This window comes from Stegodyphus dumicola, chromosome 1 (assembly GCF_044657685.1).
Source record: "Stegodyphus dumicola isolate Sdum_Otavi_A_Nest chromosome 1, ASM4465768v1".
Classification (NCBI taxonomy): domain Eukaryota; kingdom Metazoa; phylum Arthropoda; class Arachnida; order Araneae; family Eresidae; genus Stegodyphus; species Stegodyphus dumicola.
In genome coordinates this window covers 89112629-89137948 of record NC_140768.1, presented here as the reverse complement: position 1 = coordinate 89137948, position 25320 = coordinate 89112629, and the positions used below count along the sequence as shown (strand labels likewise).

The following is a 25320-nucleotide window of genomic DNA, read 5'->3' as shown; positions in this document are numbered from 1 at the left end:
GAAAAATTCCAGATCTTGGAATTAAAAATTTTCTGAAGAAACTAATAGTACAATCACCAAAATGTTGAAAAGTCACCAAATTTAGAACAGTTTAATAAAAGAATTCACATCTCCAAAAGCAAAAAGTTGCTTAAGAGCTCTTTATTGTAAAAACTGAAATAATTTCAAAATGCTTATTTGCATTTCTTGTTCAGAAACTCGAGTTTTCTACCATTTTATATTAGAAGTAGGTATGAATTATAACCCATGAACCCATTCAAAAGCTAACCAACCATATTTGTCAAACATATTCCTCCAAATGCTAATTCACCTATTCAAAATGTCAGTTGTAAAAGCAGAAATTTCAGATGATTAAAATTAAGGACCTTCTGCTGATTTTGGCCAAAAATAAGGACTTTTAAGGATTCTCATGAACCCTGGAAGATGATGAAGATGATAGCTGCTAATGTGAAGGTTTTCAGACATCACAAACCAAAGGTTAAATTTTCAAATAAATGGATTTTTTTAAAGAAATGGCATTGACATGGTAATAAATGATGATATAACAGAAGCTTTTCATTGCGATGACAATGCTCCAATTATCAATCAATTAGCAGATGGTGAAATCTGTGCTATGGTTCTAGATCCAGAAAATACTGCTACTACAGGACCTTAAACAATAGAACTTTGTAACTAAATAAGAAATTATGCCTGTCTATACAATTAAAGAGAAAATATTACCACAAAAAAGCAACTTAAACAACTAACATTGAAAGAAATGTTTAATAAATAAAATAAGCAAAATTTTTTTTTTTTTTTTTTTTTTTTTTTTTGTAACTTTATTTTATCTTAATATCCGGAAAAACCAAAAATCTGGAATCTTCAAAGTCTCGACAAGTTTGGATCTCGGACTTTGTACTGCATTAATTTTTTAAAAAGTTGCTGCAAACATAAAAATAAGGCTAGTTAAATTATATAAAAATATTTAAAAAATTTAAATTAGTAGTATAACAGTGGTACATATCAATGAACTATAATAATATAAATAATTTCAAAACTTGGCTTCTTGGCTTTCATTTTAGTGAAAAAAGCCTGTTTCTTCCAGTTGGTTTCTTCCAGTTTTTCCCCTTCATTTTTCCCATTATGGAAGAAACTTGAAAACCTTATTTACTAAGGAAAGCTGAAATTTATCATATGCTGATAAACAGGGACTCAAAAGGTTAATATGTCAAGTTTCAGTTTCAACTTAGAATGTAAAGTTATTATAAATGCATATTACAAAAATTATTACCTTTTCCATAGCCTCTTCAATGTATGCTAAGTAATATAAACATAGTGACACCCCAGTGGCTGCTATAGATGGATAAGGAATCCTCAGAAGCAACTGCAAACCTCCAGTGTTTAGGAATTCAATTGCAATTTTCTTGTGACACAGTAATGATGCCAGGTACTATTCAACAACAAAATAATTATTATTACATCACTATTATTTAAAAATTGATTTTTAACAATCATAACAAAATAAATATACCAGGAACCTATCAGAATTAACTCAATAGCAACCCAATGCAAAGTTTAACTTATAGTGTTAAAAGTAAAAAATCACAAATCCATTTTATTTACATCTGGAACACTCTTTACATTAAAAATCTACTTCTTTTTGCACATATAACAACAGCCAACGTTGAAATATGAAAAACTGAGAGTTTTTTTTTTCGGGGGGGGGGGTTGAAAATCAAAACATTTTTGCACTACATGGTGATGCCATCGCAAAATCACAAATTAATCAAGGTTATTGAACTATTTATAATCGAATTCTGGTGAAAATACACGATATTCTTAATTTTATCCTCTTTGGCTAATTTCCTCTTGCTATTTTGTTACATTTTTGTACTACCGTCTTTTTCTGAAAATAAGACATCCTCCGAAAATAAGCCCTATTGTGATTTCGGAATCTTTTGTAAAATAAGACATCCTCCGAAAATAAGCCCTATCGTGATTTTCGGAACTTTTTGTAAAATAGGACATCCCCCGAAAATAATCCCTAGTTAAAATATTGTGACAAAAAGAATTCGTTAAAAAATGCTGTTGATTTATTAAGTATAAGTAATAATATGTTTAGCTTTCCTAATACACGTATTTCAGAGAAATGTTTGAAACAAAATATTCCGAGAAATTAATTGTTTACCTCTACAGTTCGTTTCAAATTAATTCTTGGAATTTATCTTAACCAGTTCACCATTTGTCCCGAGAGAGGTACGTTCACAGGAAAGGCATCATCATCCATTAGCGTCGGCAGACTCTCATCGGGGTGAAATTTGGGCTGAACGGTAACCCCCGAGACACATACGGCGCAGTGACGATAGCTATATCGCAAGACATGAGAGATTCGGACCAATGATTCAACAGGAAATGGATTTAGAAGAAAATCAGAATATAATTCAGAATTTTATTTATGACGATGTTCCAGAAGAAGATGACATGACTGTAATTGAATAAATTTAAATTTCTGTATTCTGTGTAAAATAAATATTAAATAAAAATATATAAATGTACTTTTATTTTTGCCCTTCCCCGAAAATAAGCCCTAGAGCGTATTTTGGACCAAAAAAGAAAGTAAGACAGTGTCTTATTTTCGGAAAAAGACGGTATGTATACTTGCCAACTTATGACACTCAAAAACCAGGAGATTTTTTTTAGAAATCGGGAGATTTTTCACAATGTTAAAAAGACTTTTTAAATGATAAAAATATAGTTTTTAATAATGAATTAACCTTAAATAGTTACTAATTCTTAAATGCAAGCAACACAAAAATACCTTACACATAAAAAAACATTTTTATTACTTGCATCGTTTAAGAAAACTAAAAAAACAAAAACAAATAGACACTTTAATCAGTTTTGTTCATAGCAATTGCCACGTAGGCTTGCTTTTGCTAATAAAAGTTTTTCTAATGTGTCATTACATTTTAGATCTAAATTTAAATCTAGATTTAGATCTAAATTTAGTCCTCATTTTCGCAACAACACTGAAAATCCTCTCACATTCTGCATTACTATGGAGAAATGTCAAGATGGCTAACATAATTCTAGACAGTTCACTATATTTTAAAATTCCATCTGCATCTTTCAGTTTTCCAATTAAACTCCACTGGGTGTCAATCCTAGCTGATTTTTATAACTTCATCCAAGTTTTCTAATGGTAAACTGCAAAACTGCGACTGCAATATATGAGTGGCGACATCAATATCATCATCTTTCATAACTAAATGAAGTAACACAGGAAATATGTTCAAAAAGTACCTTATATCAGAAAAGATGCATTTGCTAGAGCAGAAACATCAGCAACTTTAGCATGCAAAATCACTTCATCATTGACCAGAAATTTACGTAGTATGTAATCACATACTCGACAGAAGTAACTTCTAACATGAAGATAAAACTTATTTTTGTCTTCTGAAAGTTCTTCCACTACTTTTGTAGTTGCAGGTCCTGTTACCAAATCATCTTTCTTCTGATTTTCTATTTCACCATAAATTACATCATATATAGAATTACAAGACAAAACACAGACTGATTTTACAAACTTTGATAAAATGTCTTTAAACAGATCATAAATCATTGATTGCAAAATATGAATTAATGGAATTCTGCTTTGTAGAACTGTGTTAAAAACATCAAATGAAGGCAAAATGAATTGTAAAAAAAAGCATAAAGCTTTGTTAAGGTCTGAAGAAAAAACCATAAATATTCGTTCTTCACAAGATAAACTTACAGTGATCCAAAAATGTTTCGTGTGTTGAGCAATTTTTTTATTTTTAGAGAAATTTGTATCAGTTTACGCTTATATTTTGCAGTATTATTTCGAGAACTGCCAGTTTAATTGCTGATGGTGCAGAAATTAATTTTCTTACCTATTTTTAACAATGGAAGTAGTAACTATATCTAAATTTACTTTAGGTATTTTATAACTTTCAATAGAGCCTTCTATCTTAACTCTCAAAGCATTTTCTTCTTCTTTAAAAAATGCAAGAAGTGGGTTCCATTGATCGAGGATTCTAGATAAGTATTTATTTAAAGACAACCAGTGTGTACACATGTTCCAAAATTTTTCTCATTTCAGTATTATGCAGCTGTTGGAACTGTTTCAATTTTTACTTCCTTTTAGAACTCCTTTCAAGATAGTAATAAATATCAACAATGTGTTCATCCACATTTATTCGTAAAGAAGCTGACCCTTTTTCACTTGTTAAATTTAAGAAGTGACAAATGCACGTCATAATCTGCAAATCTGAATTTTTCTTTCTTAAGATGCCTGCAACACCAGTCTTCAAGCCTACCATTACTGATGCATTATCGGCACCGAGTGCTAAGGGAGACCAGTTAAGTCCAGAGGGACTGCATTTTCTTTTAAAGTTTTAATCATTACAGCTGTGCTATATTAAAGCCTGTCGAATGTCGTTCTAAAGTGGGGACACAAAGTAAATTGCACTCAATTTCTGAAGACTCTGAATTAAAAAAAGAAATAACAATTGGATACAGTTTTGAATCGGTATTATTGCTTCCATTCTTAATGAGGCAGAACGGAACTGTTTTAATGGAATCAATAACTGAAGATTTATTTTTCAAACCAATTTTTTTTAACAATTGCACCTGTTTTGATCCTTGCACTTAAGTATTTCTTAGCGATTTCACTATCAGAAGACATTCTTCTAAATAAAGCTGCAGCGTGATCCGATGCATTCAGTGGCAGGTTGTGCTCCAGTAAAAAGACAGAGAGCAGACATTCTTTATTAATAACTTTTTTGTCAGTCCTTTGTTTCCGAAGAAAAATTTAATTTTTCGTTTTTCAACTCATTTTGTTTCAACTCATTTTTATGTACGCACATGTTTGAGAACATCCGCCCTTCCACAATACGAAATGGAAAAATAGCAACAACAGACAGTACACATCACAAATTTATTACATTTCCTTGAGGAAATAATGGAAAGAAAGTCAACTGTAAACGATTTTTGAAACGTACACGATTATTTCACCTTTCTCGCAGACATAACAAAAAATAATAATTTCTAAAACTATTTCTCGAAGGCACATGTACTCACACAACTCAGTACAAGATTAACAAAATAACTAAAGAACATCCAAATAACAGCCTTGAGCTTGCTTTGTGCTCATTGGCTAATGTATGCCAGATGACACGCAGCAGACCTCGATTCCCATTGGAGAACTGGAGAATGATGTTTCTGGATATGTATATGCTTTCACTTACAGAGAAAAAGTTCTCATCCAATTCGCAAGGTTTTGTTTTAGACATAATCTAGAGAAAATTCAATTGCTTTTCAAATGTCCTAAATCGGGAGAGTTGACAACTCTGACTATGGAAGGAAAGCTGTTATTTATCAAATTACTATGGGATCCCACATTTTGAAACAAAAGAAAAAACACATTATTATATAATAAATGAAGCATGATCAACCCAAACTTATTCCTTGGCCACAAGTATAATACAGTGTATTGAAAAGAATACATAATTATGTATCATGGCACACATCCTTATACGTATATAGACAAACATGGGTTGACATCAGACACTACACACTAACAAACAGACACTATACTCTTACATGGATATTTGTAATATGGCATGGATGTTTACAAATGTATAAGGCATGGATAATGGAGAAGGTATGGATGTTATAAGTGTATAGTGTCTGCTACACAGACGACACTCCCCCCCCCCCCGGGTTCAAAACTAGGCCCAACAATATTGCAGGTAACATCATTAACGGCTATACCAATGAGGGCATCTTTGTTCATGCACAGTACGAAAAAAATCTTGAGAAGCCGAAATGTTCTGTCAGAGGCAGGAAGCGTATGGTCATGCATTATGTCTCAAAAACAACAGCAGTAAACTGAGCAAGAATGAACCAAGGGAAGAACATGAACTTCCTCAAAACTAAATCCCTGAAGAGTATATGGTATGTTGTAAAGATTTAAAGACCTACATACCATATCCTCACAACAATGTGGAATATTCCTCAAACAGCCTTTTAAGTGTTTAACGTTATACAGTCAAAAGTCTTTAATCCGGACGTCCATAATCCAGAATGATCTATAATCCGGACCTCAAAGCTACAAACTTTCTGCGCATGCGTAAACGCATAATGCTTTTACGCATGCGCATAATAATTTTATGCATACGCATATGCACGTACACATGCGCATAATAAGTTTATGCATGCACGTTTAATATATAACAGACGGTATAAGCTAAGCTAAAATTATCTAATTATCTATTTCAGTAAATGTTGCAGATTGCGTCGTTCCTTAATCTTCTAATTGGATCCGGCTTACTATTTTTTGCAGACTGTTAAAGCAATTTTATAAAAGTAAGCTTGAACTTTAAATTATGTCAAAAAGAATTTCCGATTCTGGAGCTGCCAAAGGATCTATAAAGCGAAAGCATGTTTTGATGTCCATCAAATAAAAAGTGGAATTGCTGCAAAAAATGGATACAGGAATATCCTTTGTTTCTCTAACTATTCCGAAATCTGTTTATCAAATTTCATGCTGCTCTGCAGGGGGAGGGGGTCGCCACACGCCATGAACTGGAAGTTGATCTGTCAGCACTATCCTTATCTTCATGGCAGATGTTTTTATTTTATTCGGCTTATAATTCCTTACTAAATGTAGCATTTCATCTCGATGTACTCCGTCTTTGATATGATTTAAATCAAATTCCTCGTCATTATAAATATCACGAATACACATCAAATAGTTTTCTGGTTGCAATTTTATAATTTCGACTATGCGTAATGTATGCTTTATGCATGTGTGCGTTGAAAGAAATGTTTAATAAAGTAAACAAATAAATAATAAGCTTTTTTTTTTTGTAAATTGTGGTATCCTTTAGATCATAATTGCTCTTTACTTCGTAAATTACGGTTTCATATTTTTAATTGTATAATTTCTGCATGCCATCTTACCAGATTTAAACTGATGATCTATAATCCAGAAAAACCGATAATCCGGAATCGCCGAAGTTCCGGCGAGTCCGGATCTTAATATATTCTCTGTAAATCTTCATTAAGTTTATATCTTATTTCCTCAACAGTTTATATCTTGTCCCAGTCAAGCCCACAGCTGTTGCCACAGAAGACAATTATGCAAAGATGAACAAAACTACTTGTGCAAATAAATATATCAACATTTAATTCATAATGAATCAATTCAACATCACTTATGGATTTGCACATCAGATTGTGAAAAACATGAGATATTACAAAATGTGTATGCAGTGAGTTAGCTTGATATTGGCAGGGAGACAAAAATTGTAGTATCTGATGTTTCACTTACACATTGAGAGGAAAGTCCACTAATGGTTCAAAACCAGCCCCAAATTTTACATGGATGGCATCTGTAGATTGGTCATACAATTAAAGAAATAAACATTTCATAACTATGAAGTGGCTTCTTCTTCTGAGGAACAAATCTGTAAGCCACAATAACCATGAATGATAGATGTGCATAAAGTGTAATTATAATGCATAAAGTGTAATTATTATTTTCACAGAAACTCTCTGCAAATGGATTTCAATTGATCAATCCAGTGATTTAGAAGTTGATGTATAAATACTTATGCATAAATATAGTAACATTCATTGAGGACAGTTAATGTTTCTTCTATTTTTGATGCACACAGAGACATATACTTTTGTGAAAAAATCATGTCTGTTCCTGAAGAACTACATTGATATCTCATAGATTTTTTAAATCATATTTGAAGATTATGAAAAATGTGTAATCCACTGATAGATGGCACTGTAAAATAAAGGTGATGATAGAGTGCGCATGATTGTAATCGAGAATCGGAGTCTAGAGAATATGAATGATGTGACCGACATTCCTGAACTGTATGTAAATATGTATATATTTAGTGTAGTAATAAAAGAATTTATAAAAACCCTACAACCATCCCGCAGGTAACACATAACCATCTTGGCAAGCTTTCAAACATCTCAGAAGTGTGATGTGTTGTAAATTAAAATGTCCAACGAATGACTCGTGTGCCATGAGTGCGGAACAAAAGGTAAGTTTCGATTTCAAAAATTTGAATGCATGCGAACTGTAGAATAATTATACTAAAATGCTTTTAATAATTCTAACAAAGTACAGAATTTAGAAGTATAAAATTATATTATTAGTTAATATCATGGATGAGAATACTAAGAAAGCCTTAGATAAAGTGAAAATTAAATGCAATAAGGAGATTAACAACATAAGTAATTAACAGACTATCTGAATTTTTGGAACAGGATATTGCAGATATAAAATCATCAGAAGAATATGAGATGAACGTAATGTGAAAAAAGAAATTGTTAAGGAATGGAAAGATAATGGGATAATTTCCAAAACTAGATCCTCTTACACTAGTCCAGTGTTACTAATAAGGAAAAAAACAGGAGAACATCGACTGGTAATTGATTGACAGTGTCTTAATAATCAGACAATAAAGGATAAGTTCCCTCAGCCTCGAATAGATGATCTTTTAGAATGTTTAGGAGACCATGTTATCTGCAAATACCATTAAGGGAACAGGCTTCATTACTCCAGATGAAACAGGACAGTTTGAAAGAATGACATTTGGGTTAGTAAATGCTCCTGCTGAGTTTCAGCACCTATGTCATATGTCCTAGGCCCCCTTGTTGAACACTAAGGTGTGTTATATGGATGATATGATTATTCATGCAAAATCTTGGGAAGAGATTATGGTGTACTCAGATGAAGATTCAGACATGTGGATTGATCCGCAAGAAATCCAAGAGCAAGCGGGAGGAAGAATTGAAGAACAGCAAGTGAAAAGGAAAGAGAGATTCAATAGAAAGAGATGTCATACACTAATATTTGAACAAGGAGAAATCATTGTAATGAGATGTGTTCCTAAAGCTACATGTCAACCTACCAAAACACAAGCGAAATATCGAGGACCATTTATGATAGCATAAGTATTACCTAGTGATACCTACAGAATAACACAACTAGAAGCAAAGAATCAAGGTCGCTACTTCACCACCACTGCACATGTGAGCCAACTGAAAGCGTGGAGGTGCGATCCCAGCTATGATGACGACAACGACAACCAAGATACTAACAAGTTATTAAGCTCGATTCCTCAATGGAACCCATGAAGATCTGTTCGCAAAGACTAATGGAGGCACACTTCACTGCGATTAAAGTGATATCTTGCCTTTTTTTGTCTGCTTATGTATGTATGCTTGCTGACAAAGACTCAGAACTTGAGAACTTTTGAACATTAGGTTGAAAGAGTTAAGTGCATTTTTGGACTTCATTTTAGGACAGATAATAAATCAGCGATACTTCAGATATATATATCATGTATTTAGTAATAATTTACAGAAAATTTATATTATTATGCAACGGTTTTTTTTTTTTTTTTTTTTCAAATTTAAAGTAAGTATATTACCATATCAAATTTTAATACAATGTGTATTCTTAGTGTATCAGTAATATGTAAACCCTTTGAGAAGGTCACCAGTACATAAAATATACCAGTTGTTTGTCAATTTTTTAACCTCCTAAAAAATGATAATTTTTCCACACCAAAAGCTATAATCGTAAGTTTCTAGTGTTTCCTTTAGATTCTAAATAGCAGCACCACCCTATGAATGCTCAATATTTTGCAGTTATGAAATTAATATACCTCGTTCCAAGCTTTCATGTTTGTAGATTGATAAATTCTATCAGACGGGAAGAAAAAATTCAAAATCTGCAAATACATGGCACACACATGCTGAATCTTTACTTCACTTTAGTCAGAAGTGTTAATTAACAGAAGATTATTTATACAATTTTAAAACCGGTATAAAATATATACCAGCACGCACGCTGAGGGCACTATGCAATAGATGGCAGCACCAGTCTTCTCCTTTTCTACTCTGCGACATGACACAAAATTTCTTTATATAGTACAAAGTCCATAATTCGGACTCGTCGGGACTTCAGCGATTCCCGATTAAGGAATTTTCCAGATTATAGATCATCAATTTAAATCTGGTAAGATGGCATGCAGAAATTATACAATTAAAAATATGAAACCGTAATTTATGAAATAAAGAGCAATTATTATCTAAAGGGTATCAAAATTTGCAAAGAAAAGCTTAATATTTATTTGTTTACTTCATTAAACATTTCTTTCAATACAAATTGTTTAAGTTGCTTCGTTTTTTGTGCTAAACACGCATGCGTAAACATTAAACATGCATGCATAACATTAAAACAGCATGCATAAACGTATTACGCACATGCGTAAATGCATTATGCGCATGCGCAAAGCGTACCAAAAAAATAAGTTTGTGGCTTTGAGATCCAGATTATAGATCATTCCGGATAATAGACGTCCGGATTACAGACTTTGTACTGTATTATAACAGTTTACGATGTAATATTTTTTTATGATTAATTTATAAGTTTAGGATTTAATATTATGTTTATGAAGGGATGGGGGGTTTACTGACCCTGCGCTAAGACTGAATACAAGTATACTGATTTATTTTTATTCTTTGTTTACTCCACTCGAGTTTCATTCCTCTCTGTTTAGCTAAAATTTTTATTTCAGCACTTACCCTTTCCTAAGAGAAAGACTTATTGATTTCAAAATTGCCGTCTAGGGTCAAAACTTTACAAAACTGTAGGGGTTAAATGTGGCATGTTAGCCCCCCAAAAGACACCCGTTTGTTCATATTTTCCAAAATCCTAGGATGCAGAAAAAATGAAAAGAGGTGATTGACAACTAATTAGTCATTCGGGAGTCCCGCCTACTTCCCTTTGTGTGGTGTGATAAGATCACACAAAGGGAAAGATCACTAAAAATATGGGAAATGGAAATACACTTAAGGCTCTTGGTGTAATCATAAAAACTACTGATGTGAAGGCATGCTTTTATTCTTTAGGGGAATTCTTTTTAATTCTTTGTTAGTTTCAGATGAAAGACTAGGGAACTCAAGAGAAAAATTTGCCCTCTGGTTTAGAATACAAAAAGGTTGTTTTCGTAATAAATTTTCACAGTTGGTGAAAGGAGGGAAAATATTTCTAAAACCCGTTTTAGATGCAAACTAAAATTTATCGAAAAGTTGGAAAAAAGTCACTAGGAAGCCAAAGAGGTTGAAAATGGAAATAAGAGCTTTGAGGTGTATCAAATAATAAAATTGTTTAACAGCATTTCTTCCTGAACAAAAAGATATATTACAACCTATATTTACAAAAAATAAAAAAGGGACCCTTACGATCCTCAATAATCTGAAAGTGTGTGTGTGTGGGTGGGGGAATCTTGGTATCATAGCATGAAGCATGGTTTTTTTACATATTATCTAAAGCATAAAATATAACCTGAAAAATGCAACATACTTTCTCTGTTGAGTCGTAGTGTTTCATTTTTCAATTTTTTTATTTTTCAGCTGAGTTACATCTCTTTTTAATATTTATACTAGTTCAGTTGCAGCATATGATTTACGCATGCAGTGTTATATTTGCTAATTTTTTTTATAAAATAATAATATTGAATTTAAATCAAGTTCAAAAGCTTTTCACCCATATTTATATCAAGTATGTTCAGCTGGGTTGCATCATCAAAGTGCATAAAAACATAAATTTTATTTTTAAAATTTTTAATTTCAGCCGAAATTTTAAAAGTTTTTGTCTTTAGACTTACATTAACTATATTCAAGCACCTATCTCTACAGACACACATCAAAAGTATGAAAAAAAAATTAACAATTGGCAGCTATCTGGAAAAAAATGTCTTAAAGGGGCACCGGTATAAAATATAGACCGGCTCTCAAAATTCAGGTTTTTGCTCCAGAACTTTTTCAAGTCTCAAATTTTGTGTCGTTAGGGTCCATAAGTTATAGTTCATGCAAAATTTTACCAGAATTTAAATTATTTTATATACTGTACCTCAAAGGATAAAATAATGTGTATTTGAGTTAATGTAGAAATATGTATCACAGCAATCAGGACTGTCAAGTCAGAACAGCCGAGTGTAATCCGCCGATGGATGGCACTGTAAAAAAAGCTGCCAATAGAGTGTGCACGATTCTGATTGAGAATCGGAGTCTAGAGAATATGAATGATGTGACTGACATTCCTGAACTATATGTAAATATGTATATATTTAGTGTAGTAATAAAAGAATTTATAAAAACCTTAGAGTCATCCTGTAGGTAAAACATAACCATTTTGACAATCTTTTTAACAAATAGATTAATTATGAAATGATGCTGTTTAAAAAGATTAATTATAAACAGTTGCTACTCTTAGAATGGAAAGGAGAAATCAACAAATTAAAATACAGAATTCTGAGAGTATTGGAAATATGCAAGTTAGAATTTAGATTTTCATATTTTTATCTTATATATATAATGTTTTTGTCTTTAAAAGTACTATTTCCTCAATGCTTAGATTAAAGTTTAATAACTTTAAAGAAAGAAACAAGTGATTATATAAGAGCAACATACTTTAAGTGCTTCAAAGGCAAGCTGGACATTAGGATTTTGCTGCAAATCGATGTATCGAACAATCAAATTGAGTGCATTTGCTTCAAAAATGTGCCCAATCAGCTGAAAAGAGAAAAATTATTACAGATTTAAAACAAAATCACGTATCTTTCCCACCAATATGGGAAGAAAGCATTCTTTTGATAAATTTCATACTTGAAAACAAAATAATAGAACACGGAAGGGAAGCATGCTCATTTCAAATTTAAAATGGGATGGAATTCAGCTTTAGATCGATGATGTTGTGTGGAATGCTCTCTGTGGAATGTTATGTGGAATGTTTGAGAGACAGACTGAAAGTGTTGCACTTTGAGACAGACTGAAACTGGTTCTCCTTTTCTGAGATGCAAAAATATTTATTCACACTTAATCAGATATATACTATTTAAACAGATAAAATCAAGATAATTGTTAAAAAAAAATCAGATCACAGCCTAATTGATGGATAATTTGAATTATGAAAAAGCATGTGAGGGTTAAGGGCATAGTGATTCCGACAGCATTTTACCAGTAAATAAAAATAAAGCTTAATACAAAACTAAACCTTTACTGAAAAAAAAAATTCAGTTTTTAAAGTTTCGGCAATTAAAGTTAGGCCTTAAATTTCCATTCCATTTTGAACGTAAAAATGTATAAACAGGAAAATATCAAGTAACGTTATTAAACTGGAAGAGAAACATGGCAATCTAAAATTAAAGTTATGCAAAAAAAGCAAGCTTAGTCTGAAGTAGATTAGCCTGGGATAGATGGATTATTTGAATTATGCTGTGGACTGTTTTATGTGGGGGCAGAAAGAAAAATTTTTCTGCTCCCAAATAAAAGACGCCTTCATCCGATCACTCTTGAAATCAATGCCAAATTAAGACTGCTTTTAGCCTAATTTTTAAAGTATATTACTGTTTGGGATGAAAAAACTTTAATACAACTAAAAAGAAATATATACAGAGGCTTGCAATGCACATGTTGTTACAAAATTTCATTATTAGCTTTAAATACCACGTTTGATGCAGAATAATTGTTTACACACAAGTTAAAGTCAGATATGTTTCATAACTGACTAGCATTACATACCTGTCAAAACCGTAACAATAAAAATCACGAGACTTATAAATATTTTTTTTTTAAAAAAAAAGGATACAGTATGTCTAATAGAAAAAAGTATATGTATCTCCAAGAATTTTGGAAATTTTAGAATGTGAAAAACCCTTATAATAAAAAGTGCAAAAGAATAGACTTTATTTAGTCTCCGTTTTAATATATTTACACACTTTTTGTTTTCGCTAAAATGCAACTTTAGGGAATTACGCTTTATGTTGGCAACGGCCATTGATTCCCCTAGTGCATGCGCAGGATAAGCAAGTTCTCTGCTGTGTAATACTTTTCTAGGTAGTTAGCCAACGTCAATGGTGAGTTGGTTATGGGCCCACAGTGCTTAACTGTGCAGCCCAACCACCAATGTTAAATTCTTTCGGCAAGCCAAGCTGCATTGACTGAAATGAAAATGACGACAACAAATACAGTTTCAACTGGAAAGCTAAACAAGGACAACTTTAACACGTGGAAGTTGCAAGTGGAAGCAATACTTATTAAAAATGATCACTGGGACTATGTAACTGGGAAAATTCCAAAACCAGAACCTGGTAATGAAGAATTTGCTAAATGGAAAACTACTGACCAAAAAGCACAAGCAGATATAATCCTATTCACCTTACCCAGTGAACTGACACAAGTAAAGAATTGTGTAACATCTCATGAACTGTGGAGTAAATTGCATTATATTTACGAATTGAAAGGACCAGCTACAAAGGCCACAATTCTAAAAAAAATGCTTTTTACAAAAATGAGTGATTCTAAACAAATGAAGGAAAAATTGATTCTAAACAAGAATGAAAAAATCATCTAAATGATTTTTCATTCTTGCGGACAAACTGAAAGAAATAGAAATAAACATTGTGGATGATTTGCTTACAATATTGCTTTTATATAGCATACCGGCCTCTTATGAAAACTTTATGCCATCGAATCTCGTGATGAACTGCCTCCTCCAGAAATGCTGTAAATTAAACTGTTGGAAGAAGCTAGCTCTCGCAAAAATAAAGATTCATCGTTTTCTGAACCACAACATGCATTCTATTCAAAAGATCAGAAGTAACTCAACGACCGGTTCCTAAACCAAAACCAGATACGTCTGCAAATCGAAGACAGTATCCAGTTAACTACAGATGCAACTTCTGCCATATCTATGGCCATAGAGCATCGGAATGTAGGAAGAAAGTAAAGAAACTAAAACCAAACGCCTTAGTGAAACTGTGATGTCTGCAGAAAATCAATACTCCTTGGAACAAGAAAACACCATATCATGCACAAATGGTAATTCTAAAGACATTTTTTGTCTGGATAGTGGTGCAACATCGCATATGTGTAACAGCAAGGAACTGTTCCAAGAAATTCACGAGGTAGGTGATACTTATGTTAAATTAGCTGCTGATAAAATAGTTAAAACCATTGGAAAAGGAACTGTTAAATTTAAAGTTCGTACAGGTTCTAAAACCGAAAATATAAAACTAAAAAATGTATTGTGTGTACCTGATTTGAAAAATAACTTAATCTCAGTTTCTAAAGTAACTGCAAATAATCTTTCAGTAATTTTCAAAGAAAACTGTGCTCAAATAATTAATTCTAATAACGAAACAGTAAATTTAGCTAAATGCAAAAATGATCTTTATTTTGTCATGCCAATATTTGAATCTGTATCAATTGCTAAAGAAATAGATCAGTGGTATATAAAATTTGGCCATTTAAATGAAAATAATCTTAAAAAACTTCAATTAAATAACATGGTTAGAGGTCTTTCTTTTTCTCAAAATGACTCTCTTTCTACTTGGTAGGTATGCATTCAGGGTAAACAAACTGCAATCCCCTTCCCAAAGAATCTGAATATAGAAGTACTGAATTGTTAAATCTAATTCATTCTGATTTGTGTGGTCCCATGAGAACCGAATCAATAGGCAGATTATTTTATTTTGCAACATTTATCGATGATAAATCTCGATATGTTCGTGTTTATTTCCTGAAATCTAAGGATGAGGTTAAAGAAGCTTTCAGAAATTTTAAAGCATCTTTTGAAAATAAACTTAACTCTAAAATCAGAATTCTGCGAACCAATAACAGGCTAGAATATTTAGGGAAAGACTAATAAATTTCTTAATGATGCGGGAATAAAAACACGAAATGAGCACTCCTTACACACCAGCCCAGAATGGCGTCACCAAAAGATTAAATCACACTTTAGTTTCAATGGCGCAATGTTTGTTATTGCAATCCAATCTGCCTCAGAAATTCTGGGCCCAAGCCGTCAATATGGCTGCCTACATTCAAAATTGCTGCCCAATGGGAGGTTTAAAAAGCGAAACTAAAACACCTTACGAAGTGATGTTTGGCAGAGGTACCAGCTGTCTCTCACTTCAGAACCTTTGGCCAAAAAGCATTTCCGCTAAATAAAAGTATAGAAATAGGCAAATTTGACATTCAATCTAAAGAATGTATTTTTATTGACTATTCTGATGAATCAAAAGCGTATAGACTTTGGGATCCTGGAGCACGTAAAGTGATAATAAGCAGAGACGTAAAATTTATTAACGAGTTTGAAAACTGCTGTAGTTATGACTCATAGCAAGAAATATATCTGCCTTTCGCTCCAGAGAAAAAAATTATAAATAAGGCATGTTGTGATAAATCATCACCTCTGGACGGCAGCGAGTCGTCACTTGAATCTGAATCTGAAAAGGAAAGTGCAAGTGATTTAGATAGCGAATCAATACCTCCTATCCTGATTAAAAGGTGGCCTGGTCGACCCAAGAAAATAAAAACAGGTTTGACAAGAAGGCCTAAAAAGGAATATCACTATACAATTGTAAATAAAAATGAACAAACTCAAAATGTTGCTGAGGAAAGCATTAATCCTAAGGTGCAAGAAGCATTAAATGGACCATAAACTGAAAATTGACATAATGCCATGCTGTCAAAATGTAACTAGCTTGTTCAAGAAAAGGCTTGGGAATTAGTAAAAAGACCTGAAAACAAGAAAATTATTGGTAGTAAATGGGTTCTTAAATTAAAATATAATCACGATGGCACTAACGAAAAATACAAAGTTAGGCTAGTCACTAAAGGATGTGCTCAAATCCTTGGTCTTGATTTCACTGAAAACTTTTCTCCTGTTGCTAGATTAAGTTCCTTAAGAACAGTTTTAGCCTATGCTGTAGAGCACAGTCTCAAAGGTTACCAATTAGATTTTGTAATGGCCTATGTAAATGGAAATTTAGATGAAGAAATCTACATGGAAATTCCTGAAGGTTTTCCCGATGAAACTAATTCAGATAAAGTGTGTCTTTGAAAGAGATCATTATATGGACTTAAACAGTCACGATATCAGTGGTACAAAAAGTTGGATGAAAAATTAAAATCTATGAAATTTAAATCACTTAATTCAGATAATCTTGTGTATATTAAAAAGACATCTAACAGTGAAACTGTTGTGGCTTGAACTTATACAGAAACTTTAATTGCTGATTAATATTGTTTTATTTGTTTTTTGTTGTTTTGAGAATGGCAACAAAAAGATTATTCAATTTTTGTTGTTCTTGGAATGGCAACAAAAGATTATAAATGATATTGTTTTAAAGAGTTGTTTACATTTTCTAAAAACGAAACAAAGATTATTTTTGATTTAAAACGTGGATTGATGTTATTTGATGAAACGGAGTTGTAAAAATAAAGATTAATTTGCAGTTGAAGCCAATAAAACTATTATAATTCTTTATGTAGACGATCTTATCATTTTTACCAATTCTAAGCAAACGTATGAAAGAATTCGCGATAGTTTAGCTTTTGCTTTCAAAATGAAAGACTTGGGGAAATTACATTATTGCTTAGACATAGAATTTTGCCAAAATGAGAATGTGCATGATAAGCGCATGTGCATGATAAGCAAGTTCTCTGCTGTGTAATACTTTTCTAGGTAGTTAGCCAACGTCAATGGTGAGTATTGTATGTAAGCGAGAAGTCATAAGCGCTGTGTAATAACATGTTTCTACTCTGTTGTTTAACGTCTTCATAGCTTAAATAAATGTTTGTATATGGAAATCGTCATTTTATTCTTCACTTTACAAAATTTATTATCTTGTTTAATTTCATAATTAAGGTATTAAAAAAACACAAAAATGAAAGAAATTGTTTAAAAAATTAATTTGTTATCATTATTTTACAAAATTATAATAATGTTGAGATACTTGTTTAAAATTCTTGCATAGCTGCCAGCACTGAAATATGAAAAATCTCAAGATCCTCTCCTGAAAACGACAAATTTCCAAGAGATTTCACATTATGCATGCGATTTCAAAAGAATTCCCCACCGATTTAAATTCACTTTAAAAGAACATATTATCATGCTAGAACTATCTAAAATATTATTCTATCATATAATATATTCATATTTAATTAGTTCTAAAGTTTTTGTTCTTTGGCTAATTTTATCTTGTAATTTTTGCCCATTTTTCTGCTGAGAAAATCGTAAGTAAAGAAGAGAGCTTTTATTTATCAAAGTACACTTAAATAAAAAGAAAAGAAAATTAATCATTCATCTGTACATTGTGTTGATAAACATAGTAATGTACCATATATTCATGTAAAATTAAATATTAATATGTAAAATTAAATACTAATATTAATAGATTAAACATTGGTTGAATTTTTATAAAAAAAAAATCTACAATTGTCTACATTAGATTAGGACAATTCAGATCAAATAAAATTCAACAAAAATTAAGCTGAAAATTACTAAACATTTACCTTAGACAAAGGTAACAATTAAAAACCAGGGGATTCCATGACCTACGGAAAGACCAGATGATGTAACAAAAGATTGGGGATTCAATAACTTACTGGGGAAAATTGGCAGATGTCATGAAAAATTGAGAGTTTCCTGGTAAAAATGGAAGATTTGGCAGCTATGAAATTGTCACAAAATAGGCAAAATCCCCAAATCAAAAATTTCTTAGGCAGCAATTTTAAAATTTCCAGCCAAAATATTGATAAATGCACTACACTTGACAATGCACTACAAATAAATGCATATCCCAAAAAGGAAGAACTGTTTTAGACATTAATTAATAAATTAATATCACTATCCTTAATGAATTACATAAAGTCAATAAATACAGTTTGATTTATTAATTCAAATAGCTAAACAAATAAAGTATTTGCAATAATTATTCGTTCTATAGAATCTTTATATGGCAGTCAAGTATAAGTTTTCGACTGCTACAAAAAGATTAGATCCTTACGAGAAGTAATTTAACAATGAAACCAAGGACTACAGATAATCAGAAATTAATAAATATTTGTCAATTGCTTAAAACGAAACACAATCTATTAAATAAAAAAAATTAGGTAAAGTAACAAAAATCAAAAATATACATAATATGTATTAAATTCTTATACTTACAGTTTAAAGTGCATAAGTAAATAATTTGCTATGGTTAAATAATATTTTTCTCCAAATACATATTTTGAATCACTACCTTTTTTTCCAAATCGCTAATTAAAAAAAAAAAAAAATGCTACTCAGTCAACCATTTAAATGATCAACACAACCTCAGCTTATTCAGACTATTTTGCCATTTTATGTCCATGGATGAACTAGGATTACACTGCAATTTTGTGCTTCATTGGGAACGAAAAAGACTATCTTGCACTTCCCAATTTTGCTTCTACAAGACATGACAAATTAAAGACTCGAGATTTTTTAAATATTCCCAACTTTTACTGCAAACAGTCAAACTGACTTCACATATTTAAATTACAACATACATTTTTCAATAGATTGCAACCATTTACTAATTCCTGGAATAAATAAACCTGAACTATATTTTAGAAGTTTTGGTTGGTTGTTAATGGTGTCCAAGTGAGTTTTTTTCTAGTTTTATTTATTCTTCTTGTATTCCTGATGATGCAATTATTTATTTCGAAGATTAAGGATCTGACCAATTATCTCAAGATGTATTTTTCCGCTAAGATGTATTCTTCAAGTGCGACAATTTCTATTTTGTAAAGTATATTGTAAAGTACTGAGTACAGTAAATGTCCTATAGAGTCTATCGCAAAGAACTCCATGCAGTATTATGCAAAATTTCTAGGCTTAAAAGTTGCCAAAACCAACATGAATTTTAAATTGTTATGATAAAAATTAAAAAGGCTAATTTATATTTATGTAAAAATATAATATTTGTGTAATAGTAAATTTTTATTTTACAAAATATACACAGTATGTTTTTTTACCATATTAATATGAATAGTATACTTTAAAATTTATTTAATTCCAAAAAATTGAAACAAAATTTAAACAGAAATGAAAAATATTCTCAAAATATATAGAGAGTATTAACTGCAATAAAGTAAAATATGAATCAAATGCATTATAAAAAAATAATATTAAGTGATGATATAAGAGGAAAATGTTATAATTAGAGAAAAGAGAAATCTGCCAATTTAAAATTCTCAAATAACGGCAAAAAGATTTGTCCTACATGAAAGTTCGAATCAGATATGTAATTCCACGGAGTGAGGCATGCATTTGGTATGTCCTTGACTAAGTGGTGAGACCTGTTATGAGTGATCACTTAAAGGGTTAAATTGATAAGCATTTAACAAATACATACATGAAATAAATATAAAAATCATAAAAGAAATTTACATTAAATTTTCAGATTTTTAATACTTACATCTTGATATTCTCCCATTGGTGTTAAATACTGCAAAATATACCTCTGTTGCATTACTGGAGTTAGAGGGTATACTTGATAGCAACCTATCATATATGAATGTATGTATTGCTCTTTTTCACTTTCATGCGCAAGACTTCTTTTATTTACACCATTTCGATTAACAGTTTTAGCCTGAAAAAAATAGAAGGAATTTTTACAATCACACATTTAAAAATAAAAAACATTCACACATTTAAAAATAAAAACTAGTGAAAAATTGGTACTTTCTAATCATTCAAACCCTCACCAGATGTCGCATGAAAGTACTGATGAGACAATGCATTATGCCACCAAACAGGTATTTACGAGGCAGCACACAATGCTGTCAAAAAGTGTATTTGTGCAAGTCAAAAGATGTATCTACATATATATGTAGCATGTGTGAATTTGAGTACACGAAGATGCACATTTTGAAAATCATTTTATTTTCCAGATCAGGTTTTCTTTTGCACAGAGTACATTTTTTTCTGCTATTACAAATCATTATGGGACTGCGGAGTTTGCAAGCTGATAAGAAAAGTGTTGTATTTCCTCAGAAATATGGCATTTTGTTAAACAAATGAAAATGCAAAATTTCATATTTTATGATGTTGTATTTCTTAAATGACCAAATTTCATGAAAATGCAATGTGAAAAATTGCAAGCAAAGTATCAGGATGTGAGATGGAAACTGGTTTGAAGATAATCATGTCTTTTATTACAGCTGTTTACTTTATTTACAGTTGGACAAAGGAACATACATCAGTGGAATTCTATGAAGTATGATTTAACACCAAACACAACTACTGTTTTAAACAACTTTTGCTGTCAATCAGGAAAGTCATTCTACCAAATTTGCACCAATCTTTTCATTAAAATTTTAAGGAACAGAATGTTCTTTATTTAGTTACAACAACCAAAATAGATAATTAATTTATTATTCAGAAACAGCAGGAAACAAAACTGAAATAATAATTATTTAAAAACTAAATTTACATTATCATTAACAAAATAACATACTGTTAATGAGTTCTACCACACATTTCACTAGATTTTATAGTACAAACTATTCAATTACTTTGCATTTTGCAGTAAAAATAATAAAATATTTATTTTCAAATACATTAAACTATCACATACACTCCCACCTTGAAAAACTTTCGCAGATACAAGGCAATCTATTTTCTCTAAGAGTAAAATTTATTCAGAGAAGAAAAGGAATTCCAAGAACAAAATACTGAGAGTTGTATAAAATAAAGTCTGCTGTGTACAACACAATACAACACATACATACTATCATCATATTTAGATATATATATTTTAAAAAATTGTTTAGACAAGTTTAAATGCTTAACTTTCTTAAGAAAGGAACTTCAAAAATTAGCGTTGCGGGCTCATCTAAAATACCAACTCCTTCCACTTTTCATACAGCCCCTTCATCCCAATGTTCCCTTTACTTGTCAATGAGTCCTGCACAGAATGAGTCAGGCATTGACTCAACCCCACTTGCATAAAGATCTAGTAGCCTCATCCTCACTCCATCCACACATACCCTCAAAGATAACCATCCAAATATACTGCACAGTAAAACAATTCTCTTTTTCATTTATTTAGTTATAATGAACTGCATATAAAATTTAAGATGTATTATTTCTTTTAGTATTTTTAATTGTTTACTTGATAGTGTTTATAGATCTTATCTCCTAGATTTCACTACAAAATACACGTAGCACACTTAGTAACATTTTGCAACACAAATTCATGGTGTAAATGGTCATCTTGAACCTATTTCATTTTTTAAATGAGGAGCAACTACATTATGGTATACTACAACTATTATTATGCTCTGTTGCTGCCTTTAACTGTAATTGTGCCAAACTTGGCGATCTTACAATTCAAACTGAATGCCACCAACTAGGCGGGAAAATTGTCAGTTCGTTCGTCGGCAGACACCAAGTCGCATCGGTGTCATTTGTTGAGAATTTCGGTTCTAAGTAATGCATCACATATATTATTGTTGAGTTTTAATAAAACTACTAAAAGACATTATCGCCTCATACAGTCCACATTTCGACACAAACATTTTTTGGTCATTCGAGCCGGAGCTTGGAATTGGCTCTTGAAGATTTTGTGTAGAACTTTAGTTTCGTTAAGAATTTCCTGTCTCATTGGATATGGATGAACTTTCACTTTGTTGAGAATTTTTTGTCTCTGGATATCGTTATATAGTGATCAGCTCGTCATTTTCCTGAGAAAAATGGGTAAGTGAACTTTGATTATACTGTTTTCACTTAAGAACTGTATAATTTAAGCATTCAAATCATTGCATTTGTTTAATTTATATACTGCTTTAAATTTCGAACTGTCTGAAAAATTGTTTTATTTGACTATTCAATGTGGAAATAGAAAAAATAAAGAAAAAAAGGGCTTCTTTGAGAACTATTATTACGAAGGTATTAGATAAACTCCAAATCGAAACTGAAAATTCAAATTCAAACAGTTAGGTTATTGAAGAACTACTTGCTCAGTTAATGCTAAAAAGCAAGCCTTATATTTAGTAGACAGCGAAATAGAAAAAGTTATTGCGATTGATCATTTGGAAGATGAAATTAATAGAACAGAACAGTATAAAGAAAGAATAATTCTTTTGAAAACGACAGCGCATAGACTGTTAAGAACTTCTTTAAGACAGCAACCAATAATTCTGACTTTGTATAAGTCAGAATTATTCAACTGTTAAAGATACTGGGAGCAGAATTAAATTACCGGATATACCTTTGCCAACATTTTCTGGCCAATATGAGGATTGGAACAATTTTAAAATTCAATTTAATAGCATAATTTCTAACAATTCTCACTTATCAGAAGTTGAAAAGCTTTATTATTTGAAATCATCTCTATGAGGTGTAGCAAAACAGATTGAAACAGAAGACGAATCCTTTCAATCATTACATAAAGCATTAGAAAATCACTTTAAAAATAAGCACTTAGTTATTGACAGACACATTAAATCCATTATAAACATGGAAAAAATAAATCATGAATCATCGGTCGAGCTCAGAAAATTAGTGGATAATATTTCTCGAAATATTTATCTCTTAAGCATTGGAGCATTGAAAGGCATACATTTTCGGATCTCATACTGATAAATTTAATTCTCCCTAAATTAGCTAAGGAAACTCGTAAATTATTCGAAATGAGTTTGAAGACTACTGAGCCTCCTAACTGGGCAGACTTTATCGCATTCCTTGAAAAAAGATGTCACGTTCTTGAAAACACAAGTAAAATTACCAATTCAAATTCCAAGTCTTTCACTCCTAATATCAAGGCAAAAGGATTTTTAGTTAATTTGAAACGAACTTCGACCAACAATTGTAAATTATGTAAATCGACGCATGAAATTTATATGTGTGATGAATTTAAAAATTTAGCTGTAAACAAGCGTTTTGAGACTGTACAAAAATTTATCTTTCTATTAATTGCCTTAAACCATCGCATAAGGTGACAGAATGCAAATCAAACAGTTCGCGCAGTTTGAGCAATTCCCGCCATCATAGCCTGTTGCATTTTTCTCAGCGAAAAACATTTGCCGTTGAAGCGCAAAAAGAAATTCAGAAGGATTCCCATGCTCCAGATCCCCCCCATCCCGACCGGAAGTAGCTTCTCACATGTCTTCACTCACCACCTCCTACGCCCGAAAGAATTTCGAAACTGTTTTGCTGGCGACAGCTGTAATTTACATCAGGAACAGAGATGGTGAACTTTGTCTTTGCAGAGCAATTGTTGACAGCGGTTCGATGTGTAACTTCATGACTGTTCAACCAGACTTTGTTTAGATCGCGAGAAAATTAACGTTTCGGTTGTTTCCTTAAATGATAGAACCTTCAATATAAAACAAAAACTTAATGCCACCATCCTTAATAAAGAAGAATATTACAGAAACTCAGAATTTTTAATAGTGCCTAAAATAACTAATATTGCACCTACCAATAAATTGGATATTACATCCTTAGGAAATCTGAATTCGGTTCAACTTGCTGATCCTGAATTTTACAGACTTCGAAAGATTGATCCGCTAATAGGTGGTGAAATCTTTTTTGATTTATTAAAATGTGTAAAAATGGCGCTGAAAAACTCTGGTCTTATACTTCAAAATTCAGTATTTGGCTATATTATCAGTGGAAAAATTGATAGTATTACGAAACAAGAAGATTCAGCATATTGTGGGTTAATCCAAGAATTGGACGATTTGAATCAAAGCATAAATAATTTTTGGGAAATTGAAAGGATAGACGAAGATAAACCTGTGAGGAGTTCGAAAGAATTATTATGCGAAAATCATTTCTTAAGCACACATTCTAGAGATGAAAATGGAAGGTATGTGGTCCAGATGCCTATGAAGGGCGAAGGACATTTATGTCTAGGAAGCTCTAAAGATACGGTGTTAAAGAGATTAAATTCGTTATGAATCAAACTGCTGAAGGAACCAAAGTTACTATCAAGATTTTCTCAAGGAATACGAAGCTTTAAGCCATATGGAAGAAATACGCAAAGATGTAAATTTCGAACCATCATATTATATTCCGCATCATGAAATATATTGTCCAGACAAGAGTTCGACAAAACTGAGAGTGGTATTTGATGCTTCTGCGAAGACATCAAGTGGTACATCTTTAAATGAGCAGTTACTGAATGGTGCCATAGTACAGAAAGATTTGTTTTCCATCATGATAAGGTTCAGGAAACATACTTTCACATTCGTTGCTGATATAGAGAAAATGTATCGTCAAATTTTAATAGATGCAGACCAGAGGAAATTTCAACGAATTCTTTGGAAGAAAAATTCCCAAAAAGAAATCAAGACATATCAGCTGAATACCATTACCTATGGCCCTACCAGTGCCCCTTTCCTTGCTACTAGAGTCCTACAACAGTTAGCTGAAGATGAAGGAAAGGAATTCCCTTT

At 31.6% G+C, this 25320-nt stretch overlaps 1 protein-coding gene across 1 annotated transcript in view; it reads right to left on the bottom strand.

Moving 5' to 3' along the window:
• mahj (LisH and WD40 domain-containing protein mahjong) overlaps positions 1–25320 on the bottom strand; it is a 208664-nt gene that overhangs the window by 139448 nt on the left and 43896 nt on the right. The window contains exons 8-10 of the mRNA XM_085817765.1: positions 20334–20507; positions 12514–12615; positions 1271–1429 (exon numbers count right to left, since the gene is read on the bottom strand). Coding sequence (XP_085673891.1) covers positions 1271–1429; positions 12514–12615; positions 20334–20507 — 435 coding nt within the window. The remainder of the gene's footprint in view (positions 1–1270; positions 1430–12513; positions 12616–20333; positions 20508–25320) is intronic.